Raw genomic sequence first — 14882 nt, 5'->3', positions numbered from 1 at the left:
TAGTGTTATTATATAATATTATATAGTATTTATCAATTATTTATTTATATCGTGTGTGAGAAGCTAACAGAGAAAAGGGAAGACCATAAAATAAATTATAGTAACAATGAAATTTTTCACTGACTCCATAGCACGTTGTGCTGCACGAATCGGTACATTAAGTGGATTTGAAAGGTTGCCAAATATTTCTTTTGAAACACCTTTACTTCTTATTTATACAAAGGTATGGAATAAAAAATTCTTCTGTCTTATAATTATGTATTTTTTTTTACAACATAAAACATACAAAAATTTATCTGTTTTAATTTATAACATAATTTTTAGGGTGGCAGTGTACCACATTTGACAAAGGATGTCTTTAAAACTCTAACAATGGAACAGCAGCTATTAATTGTCTCGCTTCCCTCAACCCTGTTAATGACTGATGTTATCAAAGAGCTAGATACTTCTTTTGCTGATTTTGTTAGTATGAAGGTATGGTAAAAACAAAATTATTAAATTAACAATATGCATTGAAGTTTCGTTATACTAATTATTAAAGAATTTGATTGCAGGAATATATAAATTTTTTATCAATACATGATCCTGCCTATACTACCAATTCTGGCTTTCAGCAGTCAGATACTATTTCTGTCTGGTCCAGAACAGGAAGAATTGTTGTTTCGGCTAATAAATATATGGAAATTGTGCAAGCGTACAAACCAGATCTATATGTTGCTCTATGTGATGGAGATACAAATATTAATAGCCGTGCGAAACGAATATCAAAGGCAGTACTTCGAAGTAAAACTTTATTAGAACAATGTTTAGATATCCATCTACAATCGGATATTTTGAAATCGAAAGGAATATTAGGACCAGTGGAGGGTGGTTATAATTTGCAAGCTAGGAAAGAATCCATAGATTATTTAAAAGATAAGCCTTTGGCAGGATTTGTAATAGATGGATTACATAATAATGGGCCAGATGTACAAAATATTTCATCAGAACAAATTAAACAAGTAGTACAATATACCATTGTAAGTACGTTTTTAATTTAAAAAGTTATACGACTTATATGATTCAAAGTATTTTAATATACTGCAATTATGTTATATTTTATAGAATTTATTGCCTATCGATAAAATGAGAATATCAATGGGTTGTTGGAATCCAGTTACTGTATTGGATCTCGTTGAATTAGGAGTAGATGTGTTTGATTCGTCCTATCCTTACGTAATTACTGAACAATCACAGGCTTTAACTTTTCTGTGTGATCATGATACTTGTGAGAATAGTCAACATGCAATGTCGATAGCAGAAAAGAGGTAAGATAAAAAATATTTCAAAAATAAACAATAATATAAAAATATATAAACATAATAATTAAATAATACATGATTTCACACGGTTTTTCTTTTCTAGATATGCAGACGACTTTTCCTCTATTTGTAAAAAATGCAAGTGTCTTGCATGTCAAAATCATACAAGAGCATATATCCATCATTTGCATCATACCAAAGAAATGCTTGCTTTAATACTTTTAATGATGTACGTATTTATAAATTATGCTTTAATCACTCTCATATATCAATTAACAATTAATGATGATTTCAGACACAATACTCATCATTATCTACAATTCTTCAATCTTATTCGCGATAGTATAAAAAATGGAACATTCAATCAACTTCAAACAAAAATTCGTTTAAAATACTGTCAACTCTGAATCTATTACTGTAAGCATTATTTTTAATAAATTATTTTTTGCCTTATATTCTTTGCATTGTATTTTATTTGGAAAAATTTTTTTGGATTATTCGGGCAGAAAATTTGGATCGAGATAATTATAGGAAGAATCACTAAAACTTTGTGGAAAATAATCTAAGTCATAACTTCTAGTACATAGTGGTGGTTTTATGGGAATTAATCTATGGGATGGATCGTGTAAGGGATTTTCTGCCTCCAATTGTGCTATTGCACAATCACCACATAGATCAATTCCGCTATGACATTCTGCACAATGCCATCTGGTACCCTTTAAAGGTTCCTCACCACACACTGTACACTGTAGGAAAATATCATTGATAAGCAATAATTCTACATGTACAATTAGCTGTATGTTAAAAGAATACGTACTTTGTATCCAACATGTTTGTACACAGGAGAGTCTTGTGCCTTTTCAACTTTCACTTGCCGCAATAAATTTAGCTGTCTTATCTCAGGACTATCATCACTTCCTCCATTCAGTGTATCATCCTCCTGAAAAATAATATTGGTATTGAAGTAATTTTTTCTAATATCTAATATTTTATATAAAGCAATAATGTACACAGTGCTTACAGATTCCTCTGCTACAGGCTGTTCTTTACTTTCATCTGATGTATTAAAAGTAATATCTTGATGTGGGAAGAAAGTCGAACGTTTAAATAAGAATTGATTATTACGCTTATGAATTAAACTTTTCTTGACATCAACTTTTAGCTTAGGTCCTCTGCCAGGTATGGGCAAACCTGCCCTCAAAAGCTTAATAAAGTACTTTTGAACTCTACTGGATACTTGCTTAGGCGTTCGATTCCCTACAAAAAGAAGTAGTTGTAATATCTTGCTTGCAACATAGTTATTATTCTATAATTACATAAGCATAGATGTAACTGTAAGTGGTTGTAAGAATTGAACCAATTAATTGAATATAAGGAGGGAAATGATTCGTTAATTTTTACAACTATAAGCACTTACAGAGCTAGGTTTATATAATCGTAGAACGAATTTTACCTAATGCATTTGCTATCTTGGTCCAACGTCTCATTTCCACTTCCTCTGGTGGATATTCAACTAAAAGTTCCTCGAGTCGTCTTTGCTCTTCCACTGTCCACAATTGATTGAAAGTTTCAGGTTTACTTTCATCGAAGGCACGACCTCTGACTAAGATCTGCAAAATAAAATGAAGAAATAGAGGTTTCTTTCCAAATATACACTTATAATCGATACCTTATCATTTTCCTGTTCAGTTTTTGGTTGTATCCGAGGTAACACATGTCCATGTCGAGTTTGCGGCCTCATACGTCCATCTGGCAATGCAATGCTGTATTGCGACCAGTCAATATAAGGAATCTCTGGAATCTTCTGCGGACCAGGTAGTTCTGGAAGATCACCGTTTTGCAACTGTGCCACGAACGATATCGGATCCTTAAGTGCTTGAGCACGCACGGACTTAAGCTTGTCTAAATCTTTTATGGCTTGGACTCTCTGAGCCTCAAGGATAACTATCGTTTTTAGGAAAGCGGTGTAATCTTTATTACCCTTCAATGCCAAGTGATCAGATTCGAAGTAGAATTCGTTCTGTTCCTTATTCGAGTCATTCGTGGCCTTCACTGTCTCGTCATTCATTTTTTATTTATTCGAATTTGTAATAAACAAAGATACCACATAAAATACTTGTCGTACAGATCTATAGAACTATAGACTTCTTTTTTCCATATTCAAACAATATTGCACGACACACGCGCCGATTGTAACTTAACCTCGCATAACTTAACATTATTCCCGAAGTGTCCCGAAGTCTGATTTCGACTCTCGACAGTCCTCGACTACTCCCGAGATCGTAGCGATAATTTGTAGCTAACATTTCTTGGATTAGCTAAAGAGAAAATGTTTCTAATTCCATTCTAATTAGAACGGCGATCTATCGAAAACTTTGTTTAATATATAAAAAATATAAATTTGAATAAATAATAAAATAAAATAAATATTGATTTAAACGGAAACGTTTCGCGAAATATATAAACTTCTAGAAATTATTTTTTATTTCATAATAAAATTATATAAAAATCAGAAACGTTTTTATATAAGTATTGCTTTAATAATATTACCTTTAATTATTAATTAAATTATTATATTGTTATTATAATAAGTTAATTTAAGATTATATTAAAATTTTACATTTCTGCTTTAATTTGCGATATTCTATTTGATTCAATTTATATTGATGCATATTGTGTAAAATAAATAATGCGAAAAAAAATATTTAAAAAATAATTTTAATAAATCTTTTCTCTTATATAAAAAATGCAAGAATTATATCATATATAAATTATCGCTATCGAAAGCGACTGATATAAAATGGCACAATTAAGTATAAATATCCTCGTTAATCACACACGATGTATTTAATATCTTCTATATCAAGATTCAATTGATATTTATCAAATTATGGTCTTAAACGAGTACATTTCAACGAATTTGAGATAATTATTAATGCCGAGACTGAAAAATAATTTTGTAGAATTTAGATCAATAGAATAATAATTAAATATAAGGTATTTAGTTCCATGATGTACGTAATATTGATATTTATATAAAATTATAGAAAATATATAATAATGTACAGATAACTATGTATATATGTATAGGATGTAGTAATAGTCCTAACATTATTAGACAAAATGATTATTCACTTAAAACGTAATAGTAGCTCTATCTAACAATATGAAGTAATCTCGTATATTACCTACTTCCATTCTTTCTGTATAATTCTGCTCTGGAATTATACAGAATTAAACAGAAAAGTATAATAGTTATCAACAATTTCCACAGCCAAATCACATTATTTTATAAAAATGTATTTAAGAAATATATACATCAACAATTTTATCGATGTTGTAAATACATTTCTTTTTAAAAAATTTATGCACTTAGTAACATATTTTTTAATTTTTAATACAACTTGACACAAATTTTCAGCCAAAAATATCAGTCATAACAAATATATTTACACAACCAAAACGTTTATTAAAGTATGAGGAATTTATTATTTTGCTTTAGTCAACAAAAAGATATGTTATATTAAGATGTATTAGTTTGCTGAGTTATGCAAATATTTAGCTGTGTTTAATATACACTGCCCATATTAAAAATCTACAAGATTATTCATTTTAATGTTATCAAGTAAAACTTTTGGAAATATACAATTTTTTCAAGAAATATTCTAAATAAAAATTTTATAGTATACAAGGGAACGTACGGGTTTTGTTTGGAATTTTTTTGATAAAATTACATATTTTCAAAAAGTGTGCCTATTAATATTAAAATAAATCGTCCTGTACAACGTCATTTGTAGTATATAAATAGAGATATTAAAAAAATGGTATTTTTGACTACAACGAAAGTAAACTAGTTTTTTTTATTGTAAATAATGGTATTTTTGACCAAATTACATAAAATTCATGAGAAAACATATAGTTATTTCAACATAACTAGTTGAACGATATTTTATATTTGAAAGCTAAATAAGTGATATTATTAATACAGATAATACGTTATAAACATAATAGATACTTTTGTTGCATATTATAATTGTACTCTGTAATTTAATTATTTTGAGACAACATCCCAATATAATATTGATTCGAGAGTAATCAATTAGAGATTCAATGAACGTTACCTCACTAATTTAAATTTAGAATATGTATAATTACAATTACAGTTTATGACAAAAACAGTGTCAATTAGTCTAGTAAAGTATTATTTGTATTAATAATAATATGGAATACTTATTTAATTTTTAAAATTGAAGTACAATATAAAATATCATTCAAATAATAGTAAAGTATATTTATAGTCATTGACATTATACTATATTAATCATTATACTATATTTTAACTTTTGTAACTATTTTCAAATAGAAATCTTACGGATAAGTGCAAAAATTAAATTCTGGAACAATAATACAATGTCGAAATCGTGAAATGTTAAAAAAAAATATCCGAGTAAAAGAACTGTTAAAACCGATGGAAAAAAAATCATTATTTCCCGAATTCTTTACCCTAAAATTCTAAAATTTTTCCATCATTTACATCTCTAAATATAAACTTATAATAATGTGCATAGATTTTTCATGTGCATATAGACTTTCATGTGCATAAACCTTACTGGCAATGTACAACCGAACGCGCAATTAGTTGCATGAACGAGTTCCATTAGAAAGTCGGCAGTTTGAAAATAGAGATAGGAAGGATAACTAGTACTCAAGCCTCAGCTCATTCTTCTTATGAAAAATCAATCTTTAAGCAACAGAGGTTCGTTCTATCGGAATCTTTTTTTATAAATATAATACAAAAATATATATCTATGTTCAAAACTTTTAGTCGTCATATAATTTGCCTATTTTTATTTCTTTTACTGACAGAATTTCAAGTAAAATATGGTTACATGCAAATATAGAATCATTGCCATTTTATGTGACCTTAGTGTAACACAACGATCAAATCAATGTAATCGTCAAAATGATAACTCTTTACTGTGTCGCGGAATGACACAATTATAAAGATTATATTCCAAAATATCAAAAAGTAAAATAAAATTGCTATCTTATTTAATTATTTATAAATATAAAGAGCATAAAGGCCAACGCTAGATTTTATTGCAAATCAAAACATAATAAACACATTCGTTTATATCATTCTAATTTGCAATAAGATCTAACGTTGGCTTTTATGTTTTTTTATATTATATAATAAACTTTAACTTTTTGATGACGTGAACGGAAAAAACAAAATTTTCTTCAAATATATTGCATTTTTTTTTAAATATAACATTTTTTTAAATGCTTTTTTATCATAATGATTTTTTTACTGCTATAATGATATAAAATAAGTAATGCTTTTTCAAATCTTTTTTTCTAAAAACTTGTATTTGCAGTCACATCAGTAATCTGCTGCAAAAATTTGAGATGCTTGCACTTCTATTAGTACTTTATATCTTTATAATATTAAAAAAAATAGAAACACTTTCGATACAGATTTTACTTCTATAAATTTACTATACACGTAATTCGTAACAATAACAGATAAAATTTATAACAGATAAAATTTAATCATCGCGAATTTATGACGTACATTCGAAATAATAACGCGCATAGTACATATAAAAGAAAAGTAAAATTTTTATATCAAATATGTTTGCATTTTTTCGTAACAGAAAATAATTTTCAAAAATGCAGTCAGTTCAAATTGTTGTAAAAACAGAATTCCGACACGATGACAAATAAAGGTTTTAGAGAAAAGATTAAAAATACACTACTTACTTTAAATCGTTACTAAAAAAAATTGTAGTGTAATGATCAAAAAAGCATTTTAAAGAAGTTTTGCGACACAATTAAAGAAATTTACAAAAAAAATTGTATTTTCCTCACGTCATCAAAGTTAAACTTCAATTTTTCAAAGTTCAAGCTTTAAATATGAAACAATAACAATAACGATAGAAATAATAATAGTGATAGAAACAGAAGAATCCAAGATTCGAAAATGCATATGTCAACGCACGTAGGAACACAGAATAAAGTAATAGCGATAAATTTCCAACGACTTGGAATTCTATGTCTTATAGCCTACCAAGCGTTCAGATTTTTCATTTTGTTTATGTATATGCTATAATCTTAAAAGAGATAGAAAATATAGATAGATAAAACAGATAGATAAATATTGTATATTTATATGTGATCAAATTAGTTGGCCTTTTTATTTCTTTCGCTGCATTATGCAACAAGAGCGATAAATATATCGCTTATTTCTATATTGTTCCTATCTCTGTTCTTGTCGCTATTGTTTCATATAATTGTCTAGGATTTCACCTTAACTTAGTGCTGTATGTAATAAAATCATAGCAAGAACATTTTAAGCATTGGAAAGATGAGGTTTCAAGCTTTAAAACGCTTTTTTATACATTCCTCTGCGATGATTTTTTGCAAAGATATGTAATTTTGAATTTGCTTCTTTTAATACCGATTTTAAATAATTCTCTGATTTTTAAAGTGTATTTTTCTAAACCCCTCAAATCTTTTTTAACATATTTATAAACAGATAGAGTTCTTTACTTTTGCATTACGACCTCAAAATGCATTAGGACCCTTTGCACAACCGTGATTCTAACCTTCTATCGGTTGCACGCACAGAAGCTTTATAACTTGTTAGCTGATTAGATTTTGCTGATTTATCTCGTGGAATTCGGACAAACAAATCATTTAACATAGTCCGGTTTATTCACGTAAGTGATAATCGCCAATTACTAGAAAGCAAATTTCACAAGTCAATGTTTAGCGTTTATATAATGCCGATTTCTAGGGATTCGTTTTTTTTCCGAGAAAAAAATTTAGTTGCATAAATTGGAAATCTAATAAATGTAATCAAAAAGGCATAATTTTAAATAAGTTAGCTTTTAATTGATTATTTTATTACGTGTAAAATATGTTAATTGCTTGTCTAAATTAATATCTTTTATCTTTGAATATCATTTTTTTTTATCTATAGAATTTTGAACATTAAATAATTAGACAATTAGAGAAATTCAATAGCGTAATGTCTTATTATTGCAAGATTATTTGCATTTCTTTCAAGTTTAAAAAAAAGAGAAAATAAGAAAAGTTGTTATAGTATTTAAAAGCACATTCTGTTAATATTTCGTTAGAATTTTATTTAAATATTGTATAAGTATTCTTTTATGATAATTATTATCAATCTAATAATTTTTATCTATATGATCTATGTAATCTATATTCTTTGTGTAATTCTTTCTACGTAATCCTTTAAATATTATTCATTAGTTTTCTATATAAAAAAAAATACATTTCCATAGAAAAAAATATAACAAAAATAATATATTACTAAACATAAAAAGGCTAAGATCAAAAGCTAGATTGAAATTGCTAATATTTAATAATCTTTATGACAAAATATAGCATATATTTCGACCAAACAATCAGATCATTTTCAACGTTAATAGTAAATATTATAAACGGTTACATTCTATAAAATTCTACAAAAAGTTTCTTAAAATTGAATGTTTAAAAACGAATAATTAAACGAATTTATCTTCTATTAAAAAATAAATTTAAGAAATTAAAGAAGATAACTGTTTATTCAATTGTGAGCGTCATATACATTAATCAAAAATAATATATTTTTTTGGTATTCTATACTATTCTATATTTTATAAATATTCTTAGAATTCATATTATAATTGCTTTTTCTCATTTAGAGTAATTTAGAATAATTTCAAAATTACATTTTATCTTAACATAAATAATGCTTTCTGAAATTAACTAATTAATTAATTTTAATTTAATTTCAGTTGATTTAATCTAAACTTTTAATTAAATTTTGTTCATACATACAACTTTTAATGTAACTAAGTTAATTTTATAAGTTATTAATAATTAACTTTAAAAGAAACAATTATTTCTGATTCAATGCCATCAAATATATATTTATAATTACATCTGTCAAATATTTTGGTCAAGATAATTAGAAATTCAATTATGTAACCAGTATTCTAATTGATATAATCAAAATGCATTCTGTTAACATAACTTCTTGTTATAACCAATATATTTTTCTAGTGCTCTTGAGCTCAATGCCCAACCAAGAAAAATAATGGAGTATCTATGACGAGGATGAGTATCTCCTTATCAATGTTTCGCTAATGTCTGCGAAAAAAGCAACAAGCTGATCTAATCCCGATTTGAAGCTCTGACCATGATAAACCCATCCAATAACTTCAGTCGCGTAGTCGAGCCTATTGCCATCGCGTGAAGCACTGACAACGAATTCACGATTGTTTCAGACGAGAAGATAAAGACCGCCGTCGCCGTTTCCACCACCATCGTTGAACAGGCCAGTCGTTCAAGCAATGTGTCATTGAATTTTGAATCACTGTTGTTTTGTCAGTGTCGTTGGAGTGTGCAACGTGCTTTACGCTCTTATTTTTTGTTCCATTCTCAACATATAGAAAAAATGGCTTGCGAGGAGAAGACGATCGAGAAAATCGAGCTGAAGAGAGAGCTGGGGCTCTTCAGCGCGGTCAGCATCATTCTGGCGGTGATGATAGGTAAGATACGATTATTGACTATGAAAATTTATAAATTTTCCACGGATACGGATAAATCATAAATTCTATCGTCGCCTGTAAACATGTAACGATTTGATCTCTATCAGATTTTATCTCTCACTTGCCATTTGCATTGAATAAATTAAACATTAAAAGTGTTGTACGAGTACACGTTTTATTCTCGCGTGCGATGCTCTCGTGCCATATTTCGCAAATTTGATAGAGAAATTATGAGAATGCAACACAGATTGCAACAGTATAGACGATAAAAACGATAAAGACGGAAATTCATGACACATTATTTTTTTATTTTTATTCGCGGATTCTCGAGTGTCGATCTCTGACACTCCCATTCGTAATCGCGCTCATGCGATAAATCGTACATAAATCGTAATGCAACACAAAGAAAGCCAGATCTCAGACGTTCAAATCCGCAGTATCATGCTAAAAAAAGATTCGGCATGATGCACGCTTTTATTGCAAGTCACGAAAATTATTTTTATTCGGCACTGTTCAGCGATACAATGAATAATTAACCATTAACCATTGAACCTAATTTCGTAGTCCTAAATAATATATTAATATAATCGTTTTTATTAGTCCGCAAATAAAAAGAATTGTGTCAAAAGCGATGTAAAAATAATTTGTTTTTCCATAGACTGAGGAACATTATTTATATCAAGATCATTTAACAATGTCGAAAGTAATTATGTGTGATAAAAATGAATACAAAAATATGCATTATTACCCAAATTATTCATGAATTCTTTGTACAGATATATTCTTCAAGAAAACATATAGAAAACATATAGAATGTATTCTAAAAATTTTCAACAGAGGATGATAGTACACGTCGCTTTCAAAATTCATTTTCAATCTTATTATTGTTCATTTATATACAACGCATACCAAATTGTTATTATGATAAAATAATGATGAATAATAATAACATTGAAAACAAATTTCGAAACCGATGCATACTTCCATTCTCTATTCAAAATTTTTGGAATACATTCTTTAAAGGTATAGATGTTGCGATTTTTTATGACGGTAACGCCAGCGTTGGAAAAATCAAAGTGTTATTTGTTACAGATTGAAAAGATTATTAATTACTAAAAAAAATAATTTTTTACTTAACAATACAACTCAAATTTTTATTCGTAATTTTGACTTTTTATTTATAACTAGTTACATTTTTCATTATTTGCAACAGTCATAAAAAAATAATGCGTTACAAGTTACTTTTTATTATTTTCAGTAAATATCATGTAATAATGACAATTAACTAATTTCAATATAGTAAAAAAATATAGTAAAAAAATATGTCATTAAATTATTATTATTATAAAAAGTAATAGCAGAGTAACTTTTCCATTTCCTTATTTTAAATACTCTATTTGTAGTAATATTCTTTTTTTTTCATTTTAATAGGAGATTATAATATTATATCGGAATTAATTACATTCTTCAAAAGAAATTCTACGAATGAAAAACAAATGAAACCTTGCTTAAAATTTGGTTAGTGAAAAAACATGTTAAAAATACTATACAATAAAACAAGACAGAAAGCACGTAAGAATAGAATTTAATTAAAAAATTGAATTGCTGTCTGATTTTGAAAATTAAAAAATTCATTCATATATTTATTTTATAGAAAATAAATATAATCATCAATTCGTTTTAATCTCTTTGAATTTCGTGGTGATGAGTGTCAAATTTAAAACAATACAATATATATATCTTTAGGAAAGTCACTCTCTTTTGTCTGTGCGAATAAATAATCTTGTTATGTATTTGTTTTAATCATCATTCATAGAGCGATGAAATGTATCATGTTTATGAGTATCACGAAAGTTACATGCTTGTAGATAACACATAATCGTAAAAACATTTATCAATATTTTAAAGAGGCACAATAAATATAATCAGAAATGATGGCATTCTACGAACTGTAGCCTTTAGTGCAAGATGGCAATTCAGAAGTAGTTAGCAGCAGTTACATAATTGTATAGACTCAAATTAGATACCGCTTCATTCATTGAAGCCCTTGCTTTTAACAGTTTGATTGTCGGTGACTGAAATGCTTTCTCACGCGTTCTTAAATACCGGGTGTTAAAATAAAAAATATAAAATCGTATGTTCCTTAAAATCAATAAAAAAGTTATATCCTAAAATAAAGAATTTATATATGGACAAATCAACACAACAGCAGTAATTGAAATTTGATGTTCGTTTCTATCAATGTAGATTAACTTTAATCTCGGTTCAATTCTTACAACTAGAAAAAAATGAAGAGTTAGTGTTGAATCCAGCTTAAAATTAAACTATATTGGTAAAAACGACTTAGCTAAATGTTTCTAAATAAGAACATCTATTTTTACATGGTTTAATTACTCGAAAATTTAGTAAAAAATTTCTCACATTCTTCGAGTTATCTTACCGACAGATCCTATCTTTTATCTGTTTTAAAATCTTCAAAGAATTTACAGAGACGAGGATTAACTACTGATACTATATCTATAATTAAATTACATTATCCGATATTATAACATTGCAACTAAGTAGCACAATTAGATAATATCATGTTTGTCTCTTATCGCGATTATTCTCGATATTAAAATCTTAATAAAAATTCTTAACGATTTATTAATATAGAAAAACTTATAATAAAGAAAAATTTTATATCACGCAGATTCCAAATAATCTAAATATTCTCTCAATGATTAACATTGATCTGTTAACATTGACCAACAAATATTTTGTTTATCAACGTAATAATTATATACGACTAAAATCATCGAAAGGTTAATCGAGATTAATCAGTCATTCACATCATGGGACATTAGCCAATTACTGTGACTGATTCCACCAAATAATATCAATTGTGAATTGCTATTAATTACAATCTCTATTGTTCAGGTTCCGGCATTTTTGTATCACCAACCAGCGCTTTTGAGCGATCAGGATCTGTGGGATTTTGCTTAATCGTTTGGATCAGCTGTGGCGTGCTGTCTCTATTAGGTGCATTGGCCTTCGCCGAATTGAGTACCGTGGTACCACGCTCTGGTGCCGAATATGCATATTTCATAGAGGCCTTCAAGCCTTTGCATCCATACGCCGGTCAGGTGCCAGCGTTCATCTGTTCCTGGATCTCTGTGATACTATTACGACCGGCAGAAGTAGCAGTAATTACATTAACTTTCGCGGAATACAGCGTGCAGCCATTTTCCGGATATCTTTGTAATCTATCCAGCGACTCTATGGCAATGCTGAAGAAGCTCATAGCGATTATGGCATTGAGTTTGATAACATACATTAATCTCATCAGCGTCAAACTCTACGTAAAAGTGCAGAATGTGTTCACTGTGTGCAAAGTAGTTGCCTGTATGGTCGTAATCATCGGTGGGATATGGTGGCTGAGCTCAGGTCACGTAGAACTTCTCAGTAATCCTTTTCGTGGTACTACTACGTCAGCTGGTAATATTGCTCTGGCCTTCTACAGCGGTCTCTGGGCATACGATGGATGGACTGCGACTGCGATGATTACCGAAGAAATCCAGAAACCCGAAGTCAATATCTTCCGGAGCACGCTCATCGCGGTTCCCATCATCACCGTTCTATATGTATCCATGAACTTGATGTATATGGCAGCGTTGACAATGTCAGAGATGAAGAGCGCACCAGCGGTGGCAGTAGTTTGGGCTGATCGAGTCCTGCCATCTTGGATGAGTTTTGCAATACCACTCGGTGTAGCGTTATCAACCTTTGGATGCGCTCTTAGTATTCAATTCAGCGTGGCCAGACTGTGCTTTGTTGCCGCCAGCGAGGGCCATGTACCACGAGTCTTCAGTTATGTACACATCGAGAAGATGACACCGGCTCCAGCAGTGATTTTACAGAGTATACTCTCGCTTGCATGCCTGCTATTAGGCGATATAATCGCCTTGATCGAGTTCGCCAGTTTCCTTATGTGGCTGTTCTATGGACTAGCGATGATATCGCTTATAATTATGCGACGTACCAAAGCAAACGCTCTTAGACCGTACACCGTACCTATTGTGATACCTTGGCTGATATTAGTGGTTTCAATCTTTCTTACAGTGCTTCCGATAGCTTACGAACCATCGATAAAATATTTATTCGTATTTATGTTCGTCTTGTGCGGTCTTATCATATACCATGTATTTGTGTACAAGAAAATAGGAAATACCTTATCAGGTGAGTATAATAGGATAAAAAATATATAGGAGTCTCTTACATAAGAGATTTATATATCATTGACACCAAACATAATTTGCTTTATTTATCAATGAAATAAAATTTCTTTTTGTCTTTTTTCAGCCAAGCTAACATACGTCATGCAAATGTTATGTCTAGTCGTTGCTCCAGATAAAAAGGAAGACTGATCAAATATTTTTGAATTCATCATTGTTGTAAATACATATATATATATATATATGTAAAAAATACACATATATACATAATATTATTTTAATGCTTATATATGCATTAGAAAACGGCATTATTTTATACTACACATTTTTTATTATCAAAATAAATTGCAAATTTAATTCTTGTAGTAAGCATAAAAAGAATCAACAACATGCTTTATATTAAAAAATTGAAGAATTTCTGTACCTATAGATTTATATATTCTATTTTTTATATTATTCTATTTTTTAAGAATGTGTACGCGCACGCGTGTGTATAAAAGTGTACTGTATATAAAAAATACCGAAATATACAACACGCGAACAGTTAGGAAAAATAATAATTTATATACTATAATAATGCAATATTATAATATTTTAACATTAAATTATTTTTTTCACGTTTTAGATATAATAAGTGTCTAGATAACAAAATAACGCATTTATATTGCAATATACTCTTTTATATACAATGTCAGACATTTATTATATCTAACAATATTATTATATTAAAATTAATACTTTTAAAACATAAAATTTTAAATAATAACATACTTATACTTTTTTGTAATATTTTTTCTATAAATAAT

The 14882-nt window shown here is 28.6% G+C and overlaps 3 protein-coding genes across 3 annotated transcripts; 2 read left to right on the top strand and 1 right to left on the bottom strand.

Moving 5' to 3' along the window:
- Positions 1-93: 93 nt before the first annotated feature.
- Positions 94-1708, top strand: LOC108686021 (queuine tRNA-ribosyltransferase subunit QTRTD1 homolog). Its single transcript, XM_018191062.1, has 6 exons — positions 94-223; positions 325-474; positions 555-1019; positions 1105-1307; positions 1405-1530; positions 1597-1708. The coding sequence occupies exons 1-6, from the start codon at positions 107-109 to the stop codon at positions 1706-1708; spliced, it is 1173 nt and encodes a 390-aa protein (XP_018046551.1). The 5' UTR covers positions 94-106.
- Positions 1709-1756: 48 nt separating this feature from the next.
- Positions 1757-3552, bottom strand: LOC108686019 (ZZ-type zinc finger-containing protein 3). Its single transcript, XM_018191061.1, has 5 exons — positions 2971-3552; positions 2755-2911; positions 2323-2558; positions 2119-2241; positions 1757-2047 (listed from the first exon to the last, which is right to left on the bottom strand). Exons 1-5 carry the CDS (start codon positions 3367-3369, stop codon positions 1796-1798), a joined length of 1167 nt encoding a protein of 388 aa, XP_018046550.1. The 5' UTR covers positions 3370-3552; the 3' UTR covers positions 1757-1795.
- A 6017-nt stretch (positions 3553-9569) lies between these two features.
- Positions 9570-14292, top strand: LOC108686023 (b(0,+)-type amino acid transporter 1-like). Its single transcript, XM_018191064.1, has 3 exons — positions 9570-9862; positions 12782-14080; positions 14204-14292. Exons 1-3 carry the CDS (start codon positions 9769-9771, stop codon positions 14266-14268), a joined length of 1458 nt encoding a protein of 485 aa, XP_018046553.1. The 5' UTR covers positions 9570-9768; the 3' UTR covers positions 14269-14292.
- Positions 14293-14882: the final 590 nt, after the last annotated feature.

Source organism: Atta colombica, unplaced genomic scaffold, assembly GCF_001594045.1.
Source record: "Atta colombica isolate Treedump-2 unplaced genomic scaffold, Acol1.0 scaffold163, whole genome shotgun sequence".
Taxonomy (NCBI): domain Eukaryota; kingdom Metazoa; phylum Arthropoda; class Insecta; order Hymenoptera; family Formicidae; genus Atta; species Atta colombica.
The sequence above is the reverse complement of the archived record's forward strand: the minus strand, read 5'-3'. Positions and strand labels throughout refer to the sequence as shown.

Excerpts from the sequence above, each read along its gene's own strand:
- LOC108686023 (XM_018191064.1), top strand. The coding sequence starts at position 9,769 with ATGGCTTGCGAGGAGAAGACGATCGAGAAAATCGAGCTGAAGAGAGAG. Across the intron at positions 9,863-12,781 it reads CATTCTGGCGGTGATGATAG|GTTCCGGCATTTTTGTATCA; the intron begins GTAAGATACGAT and ends TCTATTGTTCAG. Across the intron at positions 14,081-14,203 it reads AATAGGAAATACCTTATCAG|CCAAGCTAACATACGTCATG; the intron begins GTGAGTATAATA and ends GTCTTTTTTCAG.
- LOC108686021 (XM_018191062.1), top strand. The coding sequence starts at position 107 with ATGAAATTTTTCACTGACTCCATAGCACGTTGTGCTGCACGAATCGGT. Across the intron at positions 1,308-1,404 it reads ATGTCGATAGCAGAAAAGAG|ATATGCAGACGACTTTTCCT; the intron begins GTAAGATAAAAA and ends TTTCTTTTCTAG. Across the intron at positions 1,531-1,596 it reads GCTTTAATACTTTTAATGAT|ACACAATACTCATCATTATC; the intron begins GTACGTATTTAT and ends TGATGATTTCAG.
- LOC108686019 (XM_018191061.1), bottom strand. The coding sequence starts at position 3,369 with ATGAATGACGAGACAGTGAAGGCCACGAATGACTCGAATAAGGAACAG. Across the intron at positions 2,242-2,322 it reads AGCCTGTAGCAGAGGAATCT|GAGGATGATACACTGAATGG; the intron begins GTAAGCACTGTG and ends ATTATTTTTCAG. Across the intron at positions 2,048-2,118 it reads ACAAACATGTTGGATACAAA|TGTACAGTGTGTGGTGAGGA; the intron begins GTACGTATTCTT and ends ATTTTCCTACAG.